The following is a 16,073-nucleotide window of genomic DNA, read 5'->3' on the forward strand; positions in this document are numbered from 1 at the left end:
ACTCATTTTCTATGCAATAAAATTGATATATGATATTGAACAGTAATTGACAATTGAAAAATAATATTATTGAAGTATCTGTAAACTAAGAGTGTGTCACACATAATGTGACATGGATAATATGACATATATTGTGATGTGTGTATGTAGTCGAACTTGCATTGTGATGAAGTGAAGATATTGAATGATTTGTATTTTTTTTGTATGAGTTATTGAAATGAAAGTTTTGATGAATAATTAGAATTTTTTAAGTGTATTGACGAGTCATTGAGTAATAAGTTAAAACTGAAATTATATAATATATAAAATAACTGTACTTGGACAAGTGAAAAAGTTTGCATTATAATTTGAAGAAACAAAACATAATGGAATAGAAGATGAATTTGGAATGTGCCACATCACAATTTTAGTGAGTCGACAAATATCTGAGGATGTGACATAAATAAAAAATTTTAGAGAGTTCAATTTTAATTATTATAATAAATAATAGATGTGTTTTTTCCTGCCTAGAGCATAAAAGGGGCTTATAGCCCATAAATTCCGAAAACAATTAAATTAAATTTTGGAAGAATATTTTTTACATTAAATCTCTACGGCTATTATCTGATGCATCCGTCTCTACCAAATATTTACTTGTTTATTTATATTTTAAATCAAATTGCTAATGTGGATCAAAGGAAAACAGTGATTTTGTCACCTAAACTAAAAAGTGACCCATTATCTTTAAAAAAAAAGCGACATTCTTTTGATTGAAACAAAAGTGACACTGTTTAAAAATAGGCCATTCTTTATCTTCCATGCAGCTGTTTTTAGATGGCAGTCTCAGAAATGTTGAAGATTGAAAAACTGCCAGACTTCACAGTTATGATTTGCTATCTATATACATCTTACCTGACTTTAATTGATTTATTCAACTTATCCCTCTCTAATGAATTATATTCCTGAATAAATTTGAAGTCTGAATTTTCACTAGTTCTGTAAATTCGACAACTTAATGATTAACCATTATGTGCATATAGCTAACACACTGGCGGCAGGTAGGACCCCCAAACATAGCAAACGATCCACTCCCCAGAAATTGAAACCATGGTACTTGTATACATTATGTTTTCAATTCAAAACAAATTCAACTCAGCAAGCAAGCAATCACAAGATACTATTATGTCAATATGATTGTTTATTTATAAATTTAGAATGCCTGTGAAATTGTCTCCACTGCATAACATGTGAATCATGAAAATGCAAATAATAAGAGCAGAAAAGAATAAAGAACTGGAAAAGTTTTTAAAGACAATGTTATAGTTATAAGGATTTAACAATAGTCTAGTAATACAAAATATGGGTGTTGTAACTCTGCTGTTTCTCCAAATAACAACCCATTCAGCAGCAACTGATGATAATTCAAACTTTTTAACATGATTAATAGGGCACATTCAAAAGATTGAAAATTGTACTCCATCAGAAACATGTGATGCACTCCCGCATATATAAGTAGTATTATCAACCATCTATAGGCAGTTCTCCGCAATTAACAATTCTGCAAGGCTTTCTAGGGATATCTAACCTGCTTGTTTCCTGAGACTCAAGTGTCCTCACAACATCCATTCCATCAATCACATGTCCAAATACAACATGACGATTGTCTAACCAAGGAGTCTACATAAAAAATTACAACATCAAGATCATATGCAAAAGTAGAAATGCATAAAATTTGAATATATTAGCAAGTAAATAAGTGAGCACTAAATATGTTACTTGGCATTGACAGAGAATCGGGTATGTGCTCCAGTCTAATATTCATATATATATAACACATACCATAGTGAGGCTTTTGGATTAAATTATGTAAATAAACAACCCATCACTGGTTATTAATTAGAAATTTGAATCTTACTTTCATTAAAGCTTATAAATTTTGTAAGTAAAATAATCAGGACAGTACATGTTTCTCACCTTTATAGTGCAAATAAAAAATTGACTACCATTGGTATTAGGACCGGCATTTGCCATGCTCAAAACTCCAGGACCAACATGCTTCACTGCAAGAAAGTATTCAAAATAGAATTTTCAGGAGATTAATAACACTATTGTAAAACCAGGGAGATTAATGACACTATTATGTCAGCGATAAATTTTTAAAAACAAGCACTATTAAAAATCTAGATATTACTATACAGCAAGCAACAGCGACATACAGTCAAAACTCTCATCTTCAAAACTAGAACCATAGATACTAACTCCACCGGTTCCCTGCAGCCATTAAAAACACACATTTTGAGTGAGAAGAAACATAATCACCCTCGGTGACACAATAACGTGAAAGTAAATGCGCAAATTAACAGATGAACAGATATAACAAAGATTATTCACATATACACTACACAGGCAAACAAAGAAATGCAACAAATCTCACATTTCCCTCAGTGAAGTCCCCTCCTTGAATCATGAATTCTTTGATTATACGATGGAAGGAGGATCCTTTGTAACCATATCCTTTCTCTCCTGCACAAAGATTATTGAACTCAATCTATAAAATGCTATGTTACACAATTTATTCAAAGTGGTAATCCACTACAAGAACAAAGGTGCAAAAAAATAAATTGATGGCTTGCCTGTGCACAAAGCGCGGAAGTTTTCAACTGTTTTAGGAACATCTTCTCCAAACAAGCCCAAAACAATCCTGCCAACAGATTCACCCCCAACTTCTACATCAAAGAAACATTTGGTAGTCACTTTGGCTTGCAGCTCTTGAACCTAACAGTAATAAAACATGTAAGATAATAAACGTCTAAACATCTTAATCACAACACAATTGACTATTGAACAATACCAATAATTTTTTTTATAAACAAAGTAGTCAATAAGATTTTACACACGAGTTACTAAAATCAACAACCCAGATACTTGATGAAATCCAACAACAACAACAACAGACGAGCAGTCTAATTATTAAAAATTATTTCAGGCAGGTTTGGTTTAAGAAAACATTTTCAGCTTTTTTTGTTTTCTAATTTTCTTATCAGGAAAACCTCAAGTTCCACGTTGAAAAGAAATAAGGCCCGAATATAGTTTATCAAAAGTGGAACCTTTTGTATTAAGAACCGGTTTTGTAAGGATAAGAAATACCTAATATAAAAATCTAATATGGTACGAGAGCTTGTCCATTCAGGCTACACACCAAAGTGCCAGCGTTCATAAAAAATGAAACTCTCACCAAACAAGTTGGTTTTACAACAATTAATTAGACCTAATATTCCTTAATAATTATCTCTTTTGCTTTTATTTCATTTAACACTTCATTCCGACTTTGTTTCCAGTTTCAAAAATGAAATTGTTATGGAAATGGACAAAATATTGTTATTAATTATTATCACCCATGTCATATCCTTCAATTTCTCATACAAACATCGACAATTATTCTGCAAAAAAAAAAAAAAATCCCAAATTTCGAAACTTACATTTTCAGCGGCAGCTTTACAAGTGAGTTTTCTAAATCCAATTGACCTTGCACCAGATTGTTGCGTTGGTGAAAACCTCAAGGCACAATTTGATGTTAATGAGAATGATTTAGTGTAACTAATCTTTGATAGGGTACATGACCTTCGAACCATAGAGACATCTTGGCTAAAATTACCCTGAAAAAGAAAAGCCACAAAAAGAATTTCACTATTAATAATAATAATAAACACAAATAATTGGGACATTTAAAAACGAAAACATCGAATGCACAAAAATGAGTACTAGAGATAAAGAGAGTAACCTTGAGAAGAGAAAGAGATGGAAGTGAGTGGTTTTGACATTGAAGCAATTGATTTGAGAATGAAGACGATGCCATGCTTGAGTCACTGCAACAACAAATGCTTTATCTACCTCTCTTCAATTTTATTTTATTTAATTTAATTATGAAGAAACACCCAAAAAGTCACTATAAAGCGCTATAGAGAAAATAAAAACTCTTTCACATTGGTTTCTCAGTCACACCTTGCGATTGCGAATTTTATTTTATTTGATTGGAAAAATCAAATACCCATTACCTACGGCTACATTTAAGTTTTTGTGGGAAACACATCAAATTATTCTCGTGGAGATCAATCATGTTTATTTTTTAGACACTGTAATTAATATTTTTTTTGGTCTTTTTCTCTTCAAATAAGTCATAAAAAGAGAAAAAATAAATAAAGTGAATACTAACTCTTTTATGTAGGACACTCTTATACTTAAGAAAAATACCATTAAGTGCACATAGCAAGTAAGTACCAATTAGCAAAAGTAATTTACCATGTACATTAAATCTTAAATTTCAGCTGTGTGTATCTTTTAACTCCTTTTATTAAAGTTTTTGATATTTTGTACACATTCCAAAAGTAAAGATCTTGATCTCCTTTAAAAGGGGTAACATTAACAACCATTTTGACCTCTAACTATAAAGAAACTACAAATAAATCTTCTTTTGTTTATTTCGTGGATCACTGTAGTCTCGATTATTAACCAAGTTTTGGTAATTTTGTATCATATGCTAGCGATCCCAAATTTCGAAACTTACATTTTCAGCGGCAGCTTTACAAGTGAGTTTTCTAAATCCAATTGACCTTGCACCAGATTGTTGCGTTGGTGAAAACCTCAAGGCACAATTTGATGTTAATGAGAATGATTTAGTGTAACTAATCTTTGATAGGGTACATGACCTTCGAACCATAGAGACATCTTGGCTAAAATTACCCTGAAAAAGAAAAGCCACAAAAAGAATTTCACTATTAATAATAATAATAAACACAAATAATTGGGACATTTAAAAACGAAAACATCGAATGCACAAAAATGAGTACTAGAGATAAAGAGAGTAACCTTGAGAAGAGAAAGAGATGGAAGTGAGTGGTTTTGACATTGAAGCAATTGATTTGAGAATGAAGACGATGCCATGCTTGAGTCACTGCAACAACAAATGCTTTATCTACCTCTCTTCAATTTTATTTTATTTAATTTAATTATGAAGAAACACCCAAAAAGTCACTATAAAGCGCTATAGAGAAAATAAAAACTCTTTCACATTGGTTTCTCAGTCACACCTTGCGATTGCGAATTTTATTTTATTTGATTGGAAAAATCAAATACCCATTACCTACGGCTACATTTAAGTTTTTGTGGGAAACACATCAAATTATTCTCGTGGAGATCAATCATGTTTATTTTTTAGACACTGTAATTAATATTTTTTTTGGTCTTTTTCTCTTCAAATAAGTCATAAAAAGAGAAAAAATAAATAAAGTGAATACTAACTCTTTTATGTAGGACACTCTTATACTTAAGAAAAATACCATTAAGTGCACATAGCAAGTAAGTACCAATTAGCAAAAGTAATTTACCATGTACATTAAATCTTAAATTTCAGCTGTGTGTATCTTTTAACTCCTTTTATTAAAGTTTTTGATATTTTGTACACATTCCAAAAGTAAAGATCTTGATCTCCTTTAAAAGGGGTAACATTAACAACCATTTTGACCTCTAACTATAAAGAAACTACAAATAAATCTTCTTTTGTTTATTTCGTGGATCACTGTAGTCTCGATTATTAACCAAGTTTTGGTAATTTTGTATCATATGCTAGCGTGTGACAATTTATTCCACCATTGATATTATTGATGTTATATGTGTGTGAGAGAAATACAAATATTATTTAAATATATATGTTTGGGCTGACATTACACATAGAAATACAAATATTAAACTACCAAAGTTGGTAGGTAGGCTTCATTGCAAATACTAAAATATATTGCTGAGCCACAACCACTTGGAATAATTCCTTAGACGAAATTAACACAATCTGTTACATATTAAATTTAAAAGATAGAAGAATGCACAAATAATAGATATTATGATATGATATCATAATTCATATGTGTTCAGAACTGAACGTTACTTTTGTAAGACTGGCCAAATCTCCAATTGGAAGGTGCTACGTTTATAGCTGTTCGAGTCTTCCCATTGCTGAGTTGAACTCTAAAGGATAAACTCTGACCATTGAGATAACTTAGACTCTGCCAATTAGCACCCCAATTCCTTGACATTGATTCCCACTTATTCATTTTTGACCCTTTGATCCAAACTTTAGATATTTCTCCTCCTCCACCTATGTTGCTTATAAGCACTAGCTCAAAATAATCTCTTCCATTTATGGTAAATCTCATGTTTCCACTTCTTTTGCACCCAACTCTGCATAAATACCACAAAAGTGCGCTTAATACATATAATATTTATATGTATGAATTTAATTGTTACGCGTAATATTAAAAATGTTAACCTATAGTTACTTTAAAAAACATATATAAAATGATTTGTGATTGATTAAGAATGTATTTTTTTTAGGATCATGCTTCAAAATTATAATAATTATTAATTAGTTGTCCCATTATGTTCGACAACAATTCAATTCTTGATATCAAATCTCAATTGTTAAGTCGTACAAATTGATCTAATGGTTGAGATTTTATTAGTAAAATTGTATATAAGTCAATTTGAGTCGTATTTAGTGAAAATTAATGTTTAAACTCTGTCGGAGATTTTGATTCAAATCTGAAAAGTAAACCATCATTTACAACATTTGATCGATTTGGTCAAACTGCTTATTTTTTATTTGGTTTATTCAACTCTTTTTTTAAATCTTTTTAAAATCATATTCTTAGTAAAAGAATTAGCTTAGCATATTTTTTCCTAAAACATAATATTACATATTTTCACTATTGTTTTAGCATCAAAAATATATATACATACAATAAATATCAAAGTTATAAATTTCATCATAAAATACTTGTACACATGAGTACAACCAAAGTTGTAGGGCCTAGAAAGAACATAAAATATTTTCAAATATAAAAAATAATCAAAGTGCAAGATGCTAAAATAATAAATAAATTTTGTTTCGATCCATGGACTAAGTCTTCTAAAATCTAAAGTTTAACAAAAGTAAAAATTATTAAAAAAATTATTGGAGAAATTGGGTTTTTGGTTTTCCTGAGACCTGATCCGATTTTTATCCAATATCCAATTTAAATAACTGATTTTCTTGTTTTAAAAACCAAATTCATCCATCCCAAACTGTTATTCTAAGTCGATCCAGATCGATTTTACCAATTTGGTCATTTTTACTCGATCTATGAACATGCTTATTCTACCTTTCCAACTATATTTTTTTCCCTATAAGTAGGAGTCATATATCAAACTCCTAAGGTGTCTAAGTCTCTTACTACTTCGACAAGGAAGATATAGTTATTTAAAGATGTTTAAAGTATTTTGGCTAGTTGATATTAAACAAATGAAAGGATTGAAAACATGGCATTGATTAACAGCAAAACATACCTCCTGTAGAAAATGGGAACAATTCCAGCTCTATACTTGGCTATGGTCTCAAATGCAGGTTGAGACATGTCAAAATGTGGTCTTGGGGGATTACACCAACCACCATTGTCATTAGGGAGTGCATAGTTTGGTGGACAAAAGTTTGTGGCAGTAATAGTGATGGAAGTGCCCTTAAGACACCATTGAGGAACTTGCCTTGCATCACAAACTATCTGATAGCAACCACCACATGACTTTCCATCATTAAACAAAGCAGTACTCAATGCTGCTGTTTTTATACCATATCCATCTGTGTTCAGATTTCCATATCCACATGCACCCCCTACAAGATAATTCAAACCAAGTTATATACTTGCCATAGTTTCATTATGACTTAAATATATTAATTTCTATTTTGTGTTTGCAATTTATATTTTTTTTTCGTCTTTCAGTCGTGACATTTTCAAAATATTTGCATAAAAAATGTCAAGAGTTGGCATTCTCAAGATAAAATCATCCTAAAGAAGTTTAAAAAAATGAAATAAAACAACGTGAAATTTAAAAATGACAATTTGGTGTTTAATTTAAAAAATAGAGATTTTAGTTTTTATTTATTTATTTATTTATAAATTATAGGATATACAAATAAAAAGTTACCCATTGTTCCTGAGGCATCACTTCCACCATAGAAAGTTGCATGAGCTTGTAGCCAAACAGCAGATTCTACTCTGAGTTCTGTAGTGACTAAATTCATTAACAACATAATAAGAACACATATAATGAATTTTTCCATCTTCGATCTTTCTCACTGACAAATTAAAGAAGGAATTGCTTGATTTTTTGTGCTAAAGATGTCTGGTTCTCTTGATAATTTATAGGTGCAGTACTTAGGGGCTTTTAGCCCATAGAAATTGAAACAACTAATTGAAATTCAATAAACTATTGGAAAAATAAAGTGTTGACCAACAATTTCAATAACACATGCATTTTGAAAATAGGCAAGGCCGGTCTCTCTGATTGAATTTAATTACTTTTTTTACATAAAAGAAAAAAAAAATAGATTAGCATTGCTACACCTTCACGTAAGATCACAGATAATTAATGAAATTTGTATTTCATTTATTAACAAAAAAGTTTTGATTTGTTGTGGTCACTGCATGATTGTTTGATTGAGAATTTACTGTCTAACCGTAAGCAAATTTTAATTTGTTTTTAAAATTTAAATAATCAAACTTGAGATCATAACTAAATGATCATGATCGAGTGGTCATGAAGTCATTGATCGTAGTTAATCTGGATTCTAATTTTTTAGACTTAAATTTAAGTGACAATAACAACTAGCAGAGTAGTCAATCATTTGTATCAAATGCAATTGTAAATTTACTCTTTTATTAATAAAACTCTGATAAATTATAGGTTTAATCGTAGTTTTATCAAATCACAAAATTGATCTATCTATTTTTAAAAACATGATATAAGATACAATGATGTAGAATTATTAACATCTATGAAATTGCAATAAAATTATCTAAAAACTTAACTTTCGACTTCGAAAAAGTTTCATTTTAACAATTTAATTAATAACATATGAAATTGTATGTCATATTATTTAAAATATAAAAAAATAATCGAAACTGTCGAATTTTAAAATAAATTAATTAATTAGGTGAATTGATGAAAATATTAAAATATTAATTCTAAATTATATTTGATGATTAAAAATAAATAAAATATTAAATTGCACATTTGATCGTCCGTAGGATCCGTGGTACGTTAGTGGTGCTATCAGTACAACATGTATTTTATTATATATTGATTGATTGATAGATAGATAAATAGTTTAAATTATATGCTATTTGAATGATAGGCTATCAAACAAACCGATAGAAGGTTTACTGGTCGATCCGTACTTTAAATTGTTTTATATTATTTGTATGAGAAGTCAATTCGTACAACCAAGATAAAGACATAAATATTTGATTTAATGGTAGTAGTAACATGCAACTACCTAACTTGCATTGACTTATATAGATTGTTCATCAAGAAATACATTATACATAGGAATCTTTTTTAAGCTCTCACACAAGTGTTAGCAGCTATGTCATTGTCTAAGAATCGATTGGTGCACGTTAGAAAGTCAGCTCTAGATCAAAATGATGAATTGAAATGCCATGTATTGGGCCATGACTTATGGAAACTTCACACACATGGCACATGGATGATGTCATGTTCTGCCATGTATAATAACTAGGAACTGCATATCCTCCATTTACATGATTTCTTAAATTGTTTTTCCAATAGATTAACATACTATTGCTGAGTATAGTTCATAGATAATATCAAATGAATATAGGGTATGAATGTAACAAGTTTCGCCTCTACCTATGCGATTTTTGACGCAACATTTTATTGTTGTGGGATGAAGATTTAGCAGTGCGAGATATTATTGTAATTTGAATTTTATTATTAATATTTATATACAACTTGTCTATATATAAATAGTAGATGTAGTAATGATAAAATAATTTAATCGATGAGAATAATCATAGTCATTTCTCATTAAATATTAATTGAGTGGTCAAATCATATCACACTTGATTCAAAATAAGATTTAATACAAATCCACGAATTATTTACAAGGGGTTAAATTGAAATTAACTATAATATTTGACATTAGTTTTGCTAAATTGGTTAGTATGCAATTTTATAAATAATTAGAAAATCTAAAGATCTTCCATTAGAATAACATAAACACCCAGTTCAAATGAAAAAGATTTGCAAACATATCAACTGAAAGTAATAGGACCCATGACAAAAAAATGTTATATAAATCTTAAACCTTACAAAATGCAAAATTTAGATGAAAAGAACGCAAAAAAGTTGTGTGCCAAAAGAATAGTGTGCATTTACCAACAAAATGCTTATTTCATCCATTTAATTAGATGTTTCTTGATAATCAACAGAAAATTTATTTACATGTTAGTATGTGGATCCTCAACAGGAGTTGCATGGTGTATCAAGCTACAGAGCAGTTAGATTTAGAGAGAGAACAGATCTACAATGTGTTTTTTTGTGTAGCCGCTACAGATGATCTAAATCCATTGCAACATCGTGTTTTCTTAAACCCTAGTTTAATTTTATATTTGACCAGTAGTGTATTAATATTTGATCACATAAAAAGAAAGTTGGATGAGAAAGCATGAGGATTAGTAGCTATAGTAGCTTCTTAATATTTTATCAACAACAGCAGCAGTAGCTTAGTAGCTTCTTATGCAAGTCAAGCTATTTGGTTGTGGAAGATTCTTGAAGAACTCCAACAGCAATAAAGCTCTCCAAAAATCTTGTTGAACATGGAAAAAGTAAGCATATAAATCTAAAGAACCATTAAGGGATCTCATTAAATATGAAGTAGTTAATCATGTTTTTGTGCAAATGTGAAGAACATGAAGTTGATATGAAAATGGAACATAACACACACTCTCCATTGTGTAAACCACAGTGACACATGATTTTATTCTTCCACTGATGGTTATATTTCTCTTATTTGAAATGTAACATTCAATTAGACAAATAATGTCTAACAAATTATTGACCATTTTGGCCTATAATAACATCGATATCGATAAAAAATAACGTTTTAAAAGAATTTTATTGTCGGGACAATGATGTAGCCCTCTCTGTTGAATGAGCCAACAAAAAATGTTCTGACAAACAGAATGTGTCCTTCATTGACTTTCTTGGTTGAAGATTCAAAATTTGATAACTGAGCCCTTTTTTCAGGTAACAGTTATTCAGAGCAAAAGTTTGAAGCTTGTATATAGTATATCACTTCATTTGTGTCTTCTTTTTTGTGTTTTCCCGTCTTCTATTCATAACCATCCACCATTAAATTAAATGATTGTGCCATTGTTTATTACTGAGTTTTTTAACACCACCGTGATTCCTGATCGAATATAAAACCCCTCTGAGGGTCTGTCAGCCTCTTGCACATTCTACACCCCAAGTACAATTGTCATTGATTAATTTGATGGAATTTCATATGATGGAATTTCATAGTACACATGTGACACTCACATCGTTAATCTATCGCATGATTGCATTTTTTTTATTACTAGAAAAAGAGAAGGCCAGAGAAAGTAGAGAACATAGATAACTAAATTAATACTTACTTCTTTGTTTGCAATTATTACATTGTTTCCAATTCTTGCATTTTTGTCAATTATACAGTTCCTGCATACGACATTTGAGTCATGATATATAGACTAACATGTATACCAAATCTATAAAAAAAGACACTACAGAAGAGAAAGAAACAGTGGTAAATCCAACATAGAATATCATAAGGATCCTTCTTATTGTTTTCATCATTTCTTAAGCATGCGCATTGAAGGGGCGCCAATCCAATGATTAGTATAACTATGAACCATGTAACATGTAATGTTACTGATTCATGCATGGTGTTGTATAATGTGAAATTATGACAAAGCATTTTCAGTTTTTCAGGATTCTTACATGATTTTTGTATTCCTGCCTATGCCTATAGGAACATTTCCCGCTGCTAAAAGAGCCACTATTTCAGCCTCGGTTTGGTAATAGTCAGCTCCCATCATCATGGTATCCTGTAAAGTGATTGTAGATGTGATAATAGCATCGCTTCATGTTGGTCGTGTTTAGAGAAAGAATAAAGGAAATAAAATACGCTTCAGATAAAATATTGTTATAACGAGTTATTTCGCAATCTCCATTCAAAAAAGGTAAGTTATATACCTTGAGCTGGACTCCAGAATCAAATCTCGAGCGAATTCCCACAATGGAATGTTCAACCCTGCACTCTCTTAAAAAGCAACCGTCCGAAATCAAAGAATTAATCACCTACAATTGATGTTATAGCATACTCTTATTAGGCCCCATTAGAATCATAGAAGGTTGGTTATATATGGACTAAACTTTTTCAGTTCTACCTGACATTTCTCCAATTTTGTCGGGGGTAGGAACCGAGGACATGTAAAAATAGGCTTTGACTGATCATATAACTGAAATTTCGGCGGCTTCAACATGGAAGAACAATAAATTACAACTTGTATAAACTCATTGAGTGACAACTTGTAACTTTTGAATACTAAAAGACTTACCTTGTCCATAAGAGCCAAGTTTGCATCAAAGAAAGATTTTATAGTCCCAATATCTTCCCAATAACCACTGAAAAGACATGCCTGTGATGAAATAGAAGGGCCAACCTTGATTGTTTACTATAAAAACAGAATATGATAAAATTTCAATGCATTAATCAAAAGCTACTTTGACAGAATATTTGACAAAATACTTCTGCGAAAACAACTGGTATAACTCGAGTAGGTTTTACTTCAAGCAAACTACCTGGACTTTAAAATCTTTTGTAGCCATTGGAATGACCTCAGATCCAAAATCATTTGCATTAGGATAATAGTTCCTGAAAATTTATTACCAAAGATAACGGAAAATCACATCAGATATATCTGAGTTGCACTTTGAAAATAGTCATATGTTCATCCAAAGCTTTCTATGTTTCATGTTTGACAGTATAATTCAACTTAAAGATAATTTAAACACAGAATCTTAATTACCTGAGAAGTTTGAGAAGCACATCTAATTTAAACACATATATACCCATTGATGCAATATATGGAGATTTTCTTGCTTCCTGAGCTGATAACCCAAAAACACTCGTATCGACACGCTATAAGAACAAGTATAGCAATCAAATATAGGTGATTTCAGTTTGAAAACTGAAGTTATTATAGTTTGTTATATCACAATATTTTAAGAGGAAATTGGAAGAGTAAGAACCATAGATCTTAATAATTCTCCCTTCGGTTTTTCCATGAACTGGCGTATCTGTCCTTTTTCATCAACCTTCACTAATCCAAAATCAGAGGCACGACTACGGTAAAAAAGAAGAAAATGTAAACATTTCGGAAACCGAATGTGTAAATGGTCTTAAAGGAAACTTTACTTAGAATACCTGCCATCCACCGGTAGACAAGATACAGATATATCAGCACATGAATTAATGTGTTTCTGAAGATGTAAGTAAAGTTGTCATTTGAAACATTAACAGTGAAAGTGAATCAGAAAAAGTTAATCATAATTAACAGTTAATAATACCGACCTGCACAAGTTCCATGTAATCCATTCGATAGAGCTGATCACCACACAATATCAGAATGTTCTCTATGTTTTTATGCTCAGCATCCTACTCAAGTTTCAGAAGCTTATTCAGTTTTGTAAATGTATGAATGAATCAAATCTCTTGCAATTTAAATCTTAAACAGTTACTAATTACGGCATACCTCAAGCAACCAAAGGAATTGTCTTACAGCATCGGCAGTACCCTGAAACCACTTATTTCCCGATTCACCGAGTGTTTGATTTGCTGCCAATACCTACCATAACAAACTTCTAGTCTGTGAACACAAATTCGAATTGGTACAATTAGCAGGATTAGAAGCTTTTGCACAATTCAAACAAAACAAAGTGTACCTCAATAAAACTACCACGAGAATTGATGCCACCTCCGAAACTATATGTTCGAGCAATGTGGCGATTGAGGGACCGAGAATTGAACTGTGTAAGGACGTAAATTTTATCAATTCCACTATTGATACAATTACTCATTGGTATGTCCACAAGCCTATAACACCCTCCAAATGGCACCTAATCATCACATAAAAAGACACACAGAGATTAGTGAATTCAGGCCTAGTTCTGAAAGAACTTAACAAAATGTGATGATTAATGAATTCAATGGTTTATTACAGCTGGTTTAGCCCGTTTTTGAGTAAGGGGGAATAGACGAGTTCCAGCTCCACCACCTAAAATGATCGATGCAACGGTCTTCGGGTTGGCTTCTAGCCCAGCAAGTATTGGTGATTGTAGGGCCTGAAAATGCAACATTATCTAGGAAATTTCATATTCAGAATATAAGTCCTCCTATCCTGGTTTAAAAAGAACATAATTGTAATGGCTTTCCATGATCATGAATACTTTTTTGAATAAATCATTAGTGATCGAGTTCAATCCAAACTAAGAATACCAAAAACGTGTCTTAGGCTTTTAGTGGATCATAAACACAGCACTGTCAAATAACTAAGACATCATTCAAGACGTTGAATGAAAGCGTATTTACCATAAAATCATTTGCAACATTGGCGAGAGTAGAAGTAGCCAAAAATCTTTTAGTTGTGTTTCTGTGTATAACACTTGAGAATTTAGCTGAAGGAAAACCAAATGCTGCATTATTCTTTGAATGCAGCAAGTTCACCTTGTTACCAGAGAATGAGGAAAACAGAATCCTGTCACAGTGGAAGGATGGTTTCTTTGAACCTAGTAACATGGCAATTCCGTGTAAATCACTCGACATCATCATTTCTTTAATGTCGTATGCTAAGACGATTATTGTCTTCGATATTTCTTTCAAACACACAAGTTATTATTTAAAGCCTAAAAATTTACTAGTACAAGATAGTGTTACTTCTAACTTACAAGATTATGTAAGACATTAAAAACAAATAAACACTATAACACCAAAGCAAATCAGAACATTTGGTGTCCAACCATGCAATAGAGAATAAAAGGCAGGGAAACATATGTAAATGAAATTAAGAAACATCACAAGACCCTTCAATTAAAGCAATGCACAAGAGAAGAGAATAAAGCAGCAGAATAATTTGTGATGTTGAGTTGTTTATTGTGTTTCCCCCCATGTGTTTTATTATTGTGATTTAAAAGAATTAATTAAAGAAAAGTGGAGGGATTTCCTCAAAGTAGAGCAAGGAATGGCTCAATAAATAACACAAAACTAACTCTTCAAGAGACAATCTCTTACACAATACAAACCGAGCTGTAAGTTTTCTAAAGATTCTCAGCAGCTTACACCACACTTAAAGCTAAAACGCATCTTTATTCCTAAATGCATGTTGCTTCCCTCCTCTTTTGAGGTTTTGGTCTAATTAATTGAAGTAATTAAAGATTAATTAAAGCCTCATGCTTTTTTGGTTGCCTAAGGTATCATTCAACTAGAAATTAGAGACTAATCATTATGAGGTACAAAGATTCATTTAAGGACTAACTTCTCCCAACAAATATTCTTCCATATGCACTGATGAAAGATCGAACCTACGACCACATGCTTAAAAAAGTCGATTATATATTAACTGTGTTGGTAGCCTCATACTTTTGAAAATCAACCAAATAGGCACTTAGGACTTTATTTTACCACCATCACAATCATCATAGTAATAATAAGTTGTTATTAGTTAGTAGTTACCGTGAATCCAGTTCCTCAGTCTCTTGCTGGTTAGAGGAAGATTTCATCACAGCCATTATGATCAATCCCCAAAGCTTTTCTGATTACCAAGCAAAGTATACCCATATTGTTCTGGAAAAATGTACTCCCTCCGTCGCTTAGTATAAAACTCAATATTTACGATATTAAGCAAACTAGTTGTAACATTAATTTTGTCAAAAATGTATTCTTTTTTATAATTATCTTTATAATTATTGATTTTATAAGAGAGAAAAAAATTACACATTTACATTTTTATAAAGAAATTAATAATAATGTATGTGCACTTTTATAAATGGTTTTATAACGAAGAATTCTAAAAAAAAGTGTGACGGAGTGAGAATATATATATATATAATTTTCTCAAAAAATTCTTCTCACGACAGAATGTGCATGTAGTTTAGCACCTTTTAGCAGG

General features: G+C 31.0%; 3 protein-coding genes across 5 annotated transcripts in view; all 3 read right to left on the reverse strand.

The window, feature by feature from the left end:
• Nucleotides 1–1,262: 1,262 nt before the first annotated feature.
• LOC101491328 (peptidyl-prolyl cis-trans isomerase, chloroplastic) lies at nt 1,263–3,971 on the reverse strand. The gene is made up of 7 exons (XM_004494425.4): nt 3,761–3,971; nt 3,459–3,635; nt 2,613–2,754; nt 2,414–2,502; nt 2,196–2,250; nt 1,954–2,039; nt 1,263–1,656 (listed from the first exon to the last, which is right to left on the reverse strand). The coding sequence occupies exons 1-7, from the start codon at nt 3,833–3,835 to the stop codon at nt 1,501–1,503; spliced, it is 780 nt and encodes a 259-aa protein (XP_004494482.1). The 5' UTR covers nt 3,836–3,971; the 3' UTR covers nt 1,263–1,500.
• Nucleotides 3,972–5,653: 1,682 nt separating this feature from the next.
• On the reverse strand, nt 5,654–8,194 carry LOC101493180 (putative expansin-A17). Its single transcript, XM_004494432.4, has 3 exons — nt 7,990–8,194; nt 7,354–7,675; nt 5,654–6,210 (listed from the first exon to the last, which is right to left on the reverse strand). Exons 1-3 carry the CDS (start codon nt 8,123–8,125, stop codon nt 5,901–5,903), a joined length of 768 nt encoding a protein of 255 aa, XP_004494489.1. The 5' UTR covers nt 8,126–8,194; the 3' UTR covers nt 5,654–5,900.
• Nucleotides 8,195–10,225: 2,031 nt separating this feature from the next.
• LOC101493501 (glucose-1-phosphate adenylyltransferase large subunit 2, chloroplastic-like) overlaps nt 10,226–16,073 on the reverse strand; it is a 7,270-nt gene continuing 1,422 nt past the window's right edge. Inside the window, exons 2-16 of one of the 3 annotated variants that reach the window (XM_027332590.2) lie at nt 14,498–14,694; nt 14,128–14,250; nt 13,852–14,025; nt 13,662–13,754; nt 13,481–13,564; nt 13,334–13,389; nt 13,159–13,252; nt 12,936–13,048; nt 12,709–12,781; nt 12,465–12,545; nt 12,294–12,380; nt 12,100–12,204; nt 11,845–11,951; nt 11,502–11,562; nt 10,226–10,672 (exon numbers count right to left, since the gene is read on the reverse strand). In XM_027332590.2, the coding sequence (XP_027188391.1) occupies nt 10,610–10,672; nt 11,502–11,562; nt 11,845–11,951; nt 12,100–12,204; nt 12,294–12,380; nt 12,465–12,545; nt 12,709–12,781; nt 12,936–13,048; nt 13,159–13,252; nt 13,334–13,389; nt 13,481–13,564; nt 13,662–13,754; nt 13,852–14,025; nt 14,128–14,250; nt 14,498–14,694 (1,511 nt within the window). In that variant the 3' untranslated portion in view covers nt 10,226–10,609. Of the gene's footprint in view, nt 10,673–10,706; nt 11,325–11,501; nt 11,563–11,844; nt 11,952–12,099; nt 12,205–12,293; nt 12,381–12,464; nt 12,546–12,708; nt 12,782–12,935; nt 13,049–13,158; nt 13,253–13,333; nt 13,390–13,480; nt 13,565–13,661; nt 13,755–13,851; nt 14,026–14,127; nt 14,251–14,497; nt 14,695–16,073 lie in introns of those variants that run through there. The other 2 variants (XM_027332589.2, XM_012714161.3) reach the window with 2 other exon arrangements.

Source organism: Cicer arietinum, chromosome 3 (genome assembly GCF_000331145.2).
Source record: "Cicer arietinum cultivar CDC Frontier isolate Library 1 chromosome 3, Cicar.CDCFrontier_v2.0, whole genome shotgun sequence".
Lineage (NCBI taxonomy): Eukaryota > Viridiplantae > Streptophyta > Magnoliopsida > Fabales > Fabaceae > Cicer > Cicer arietinum.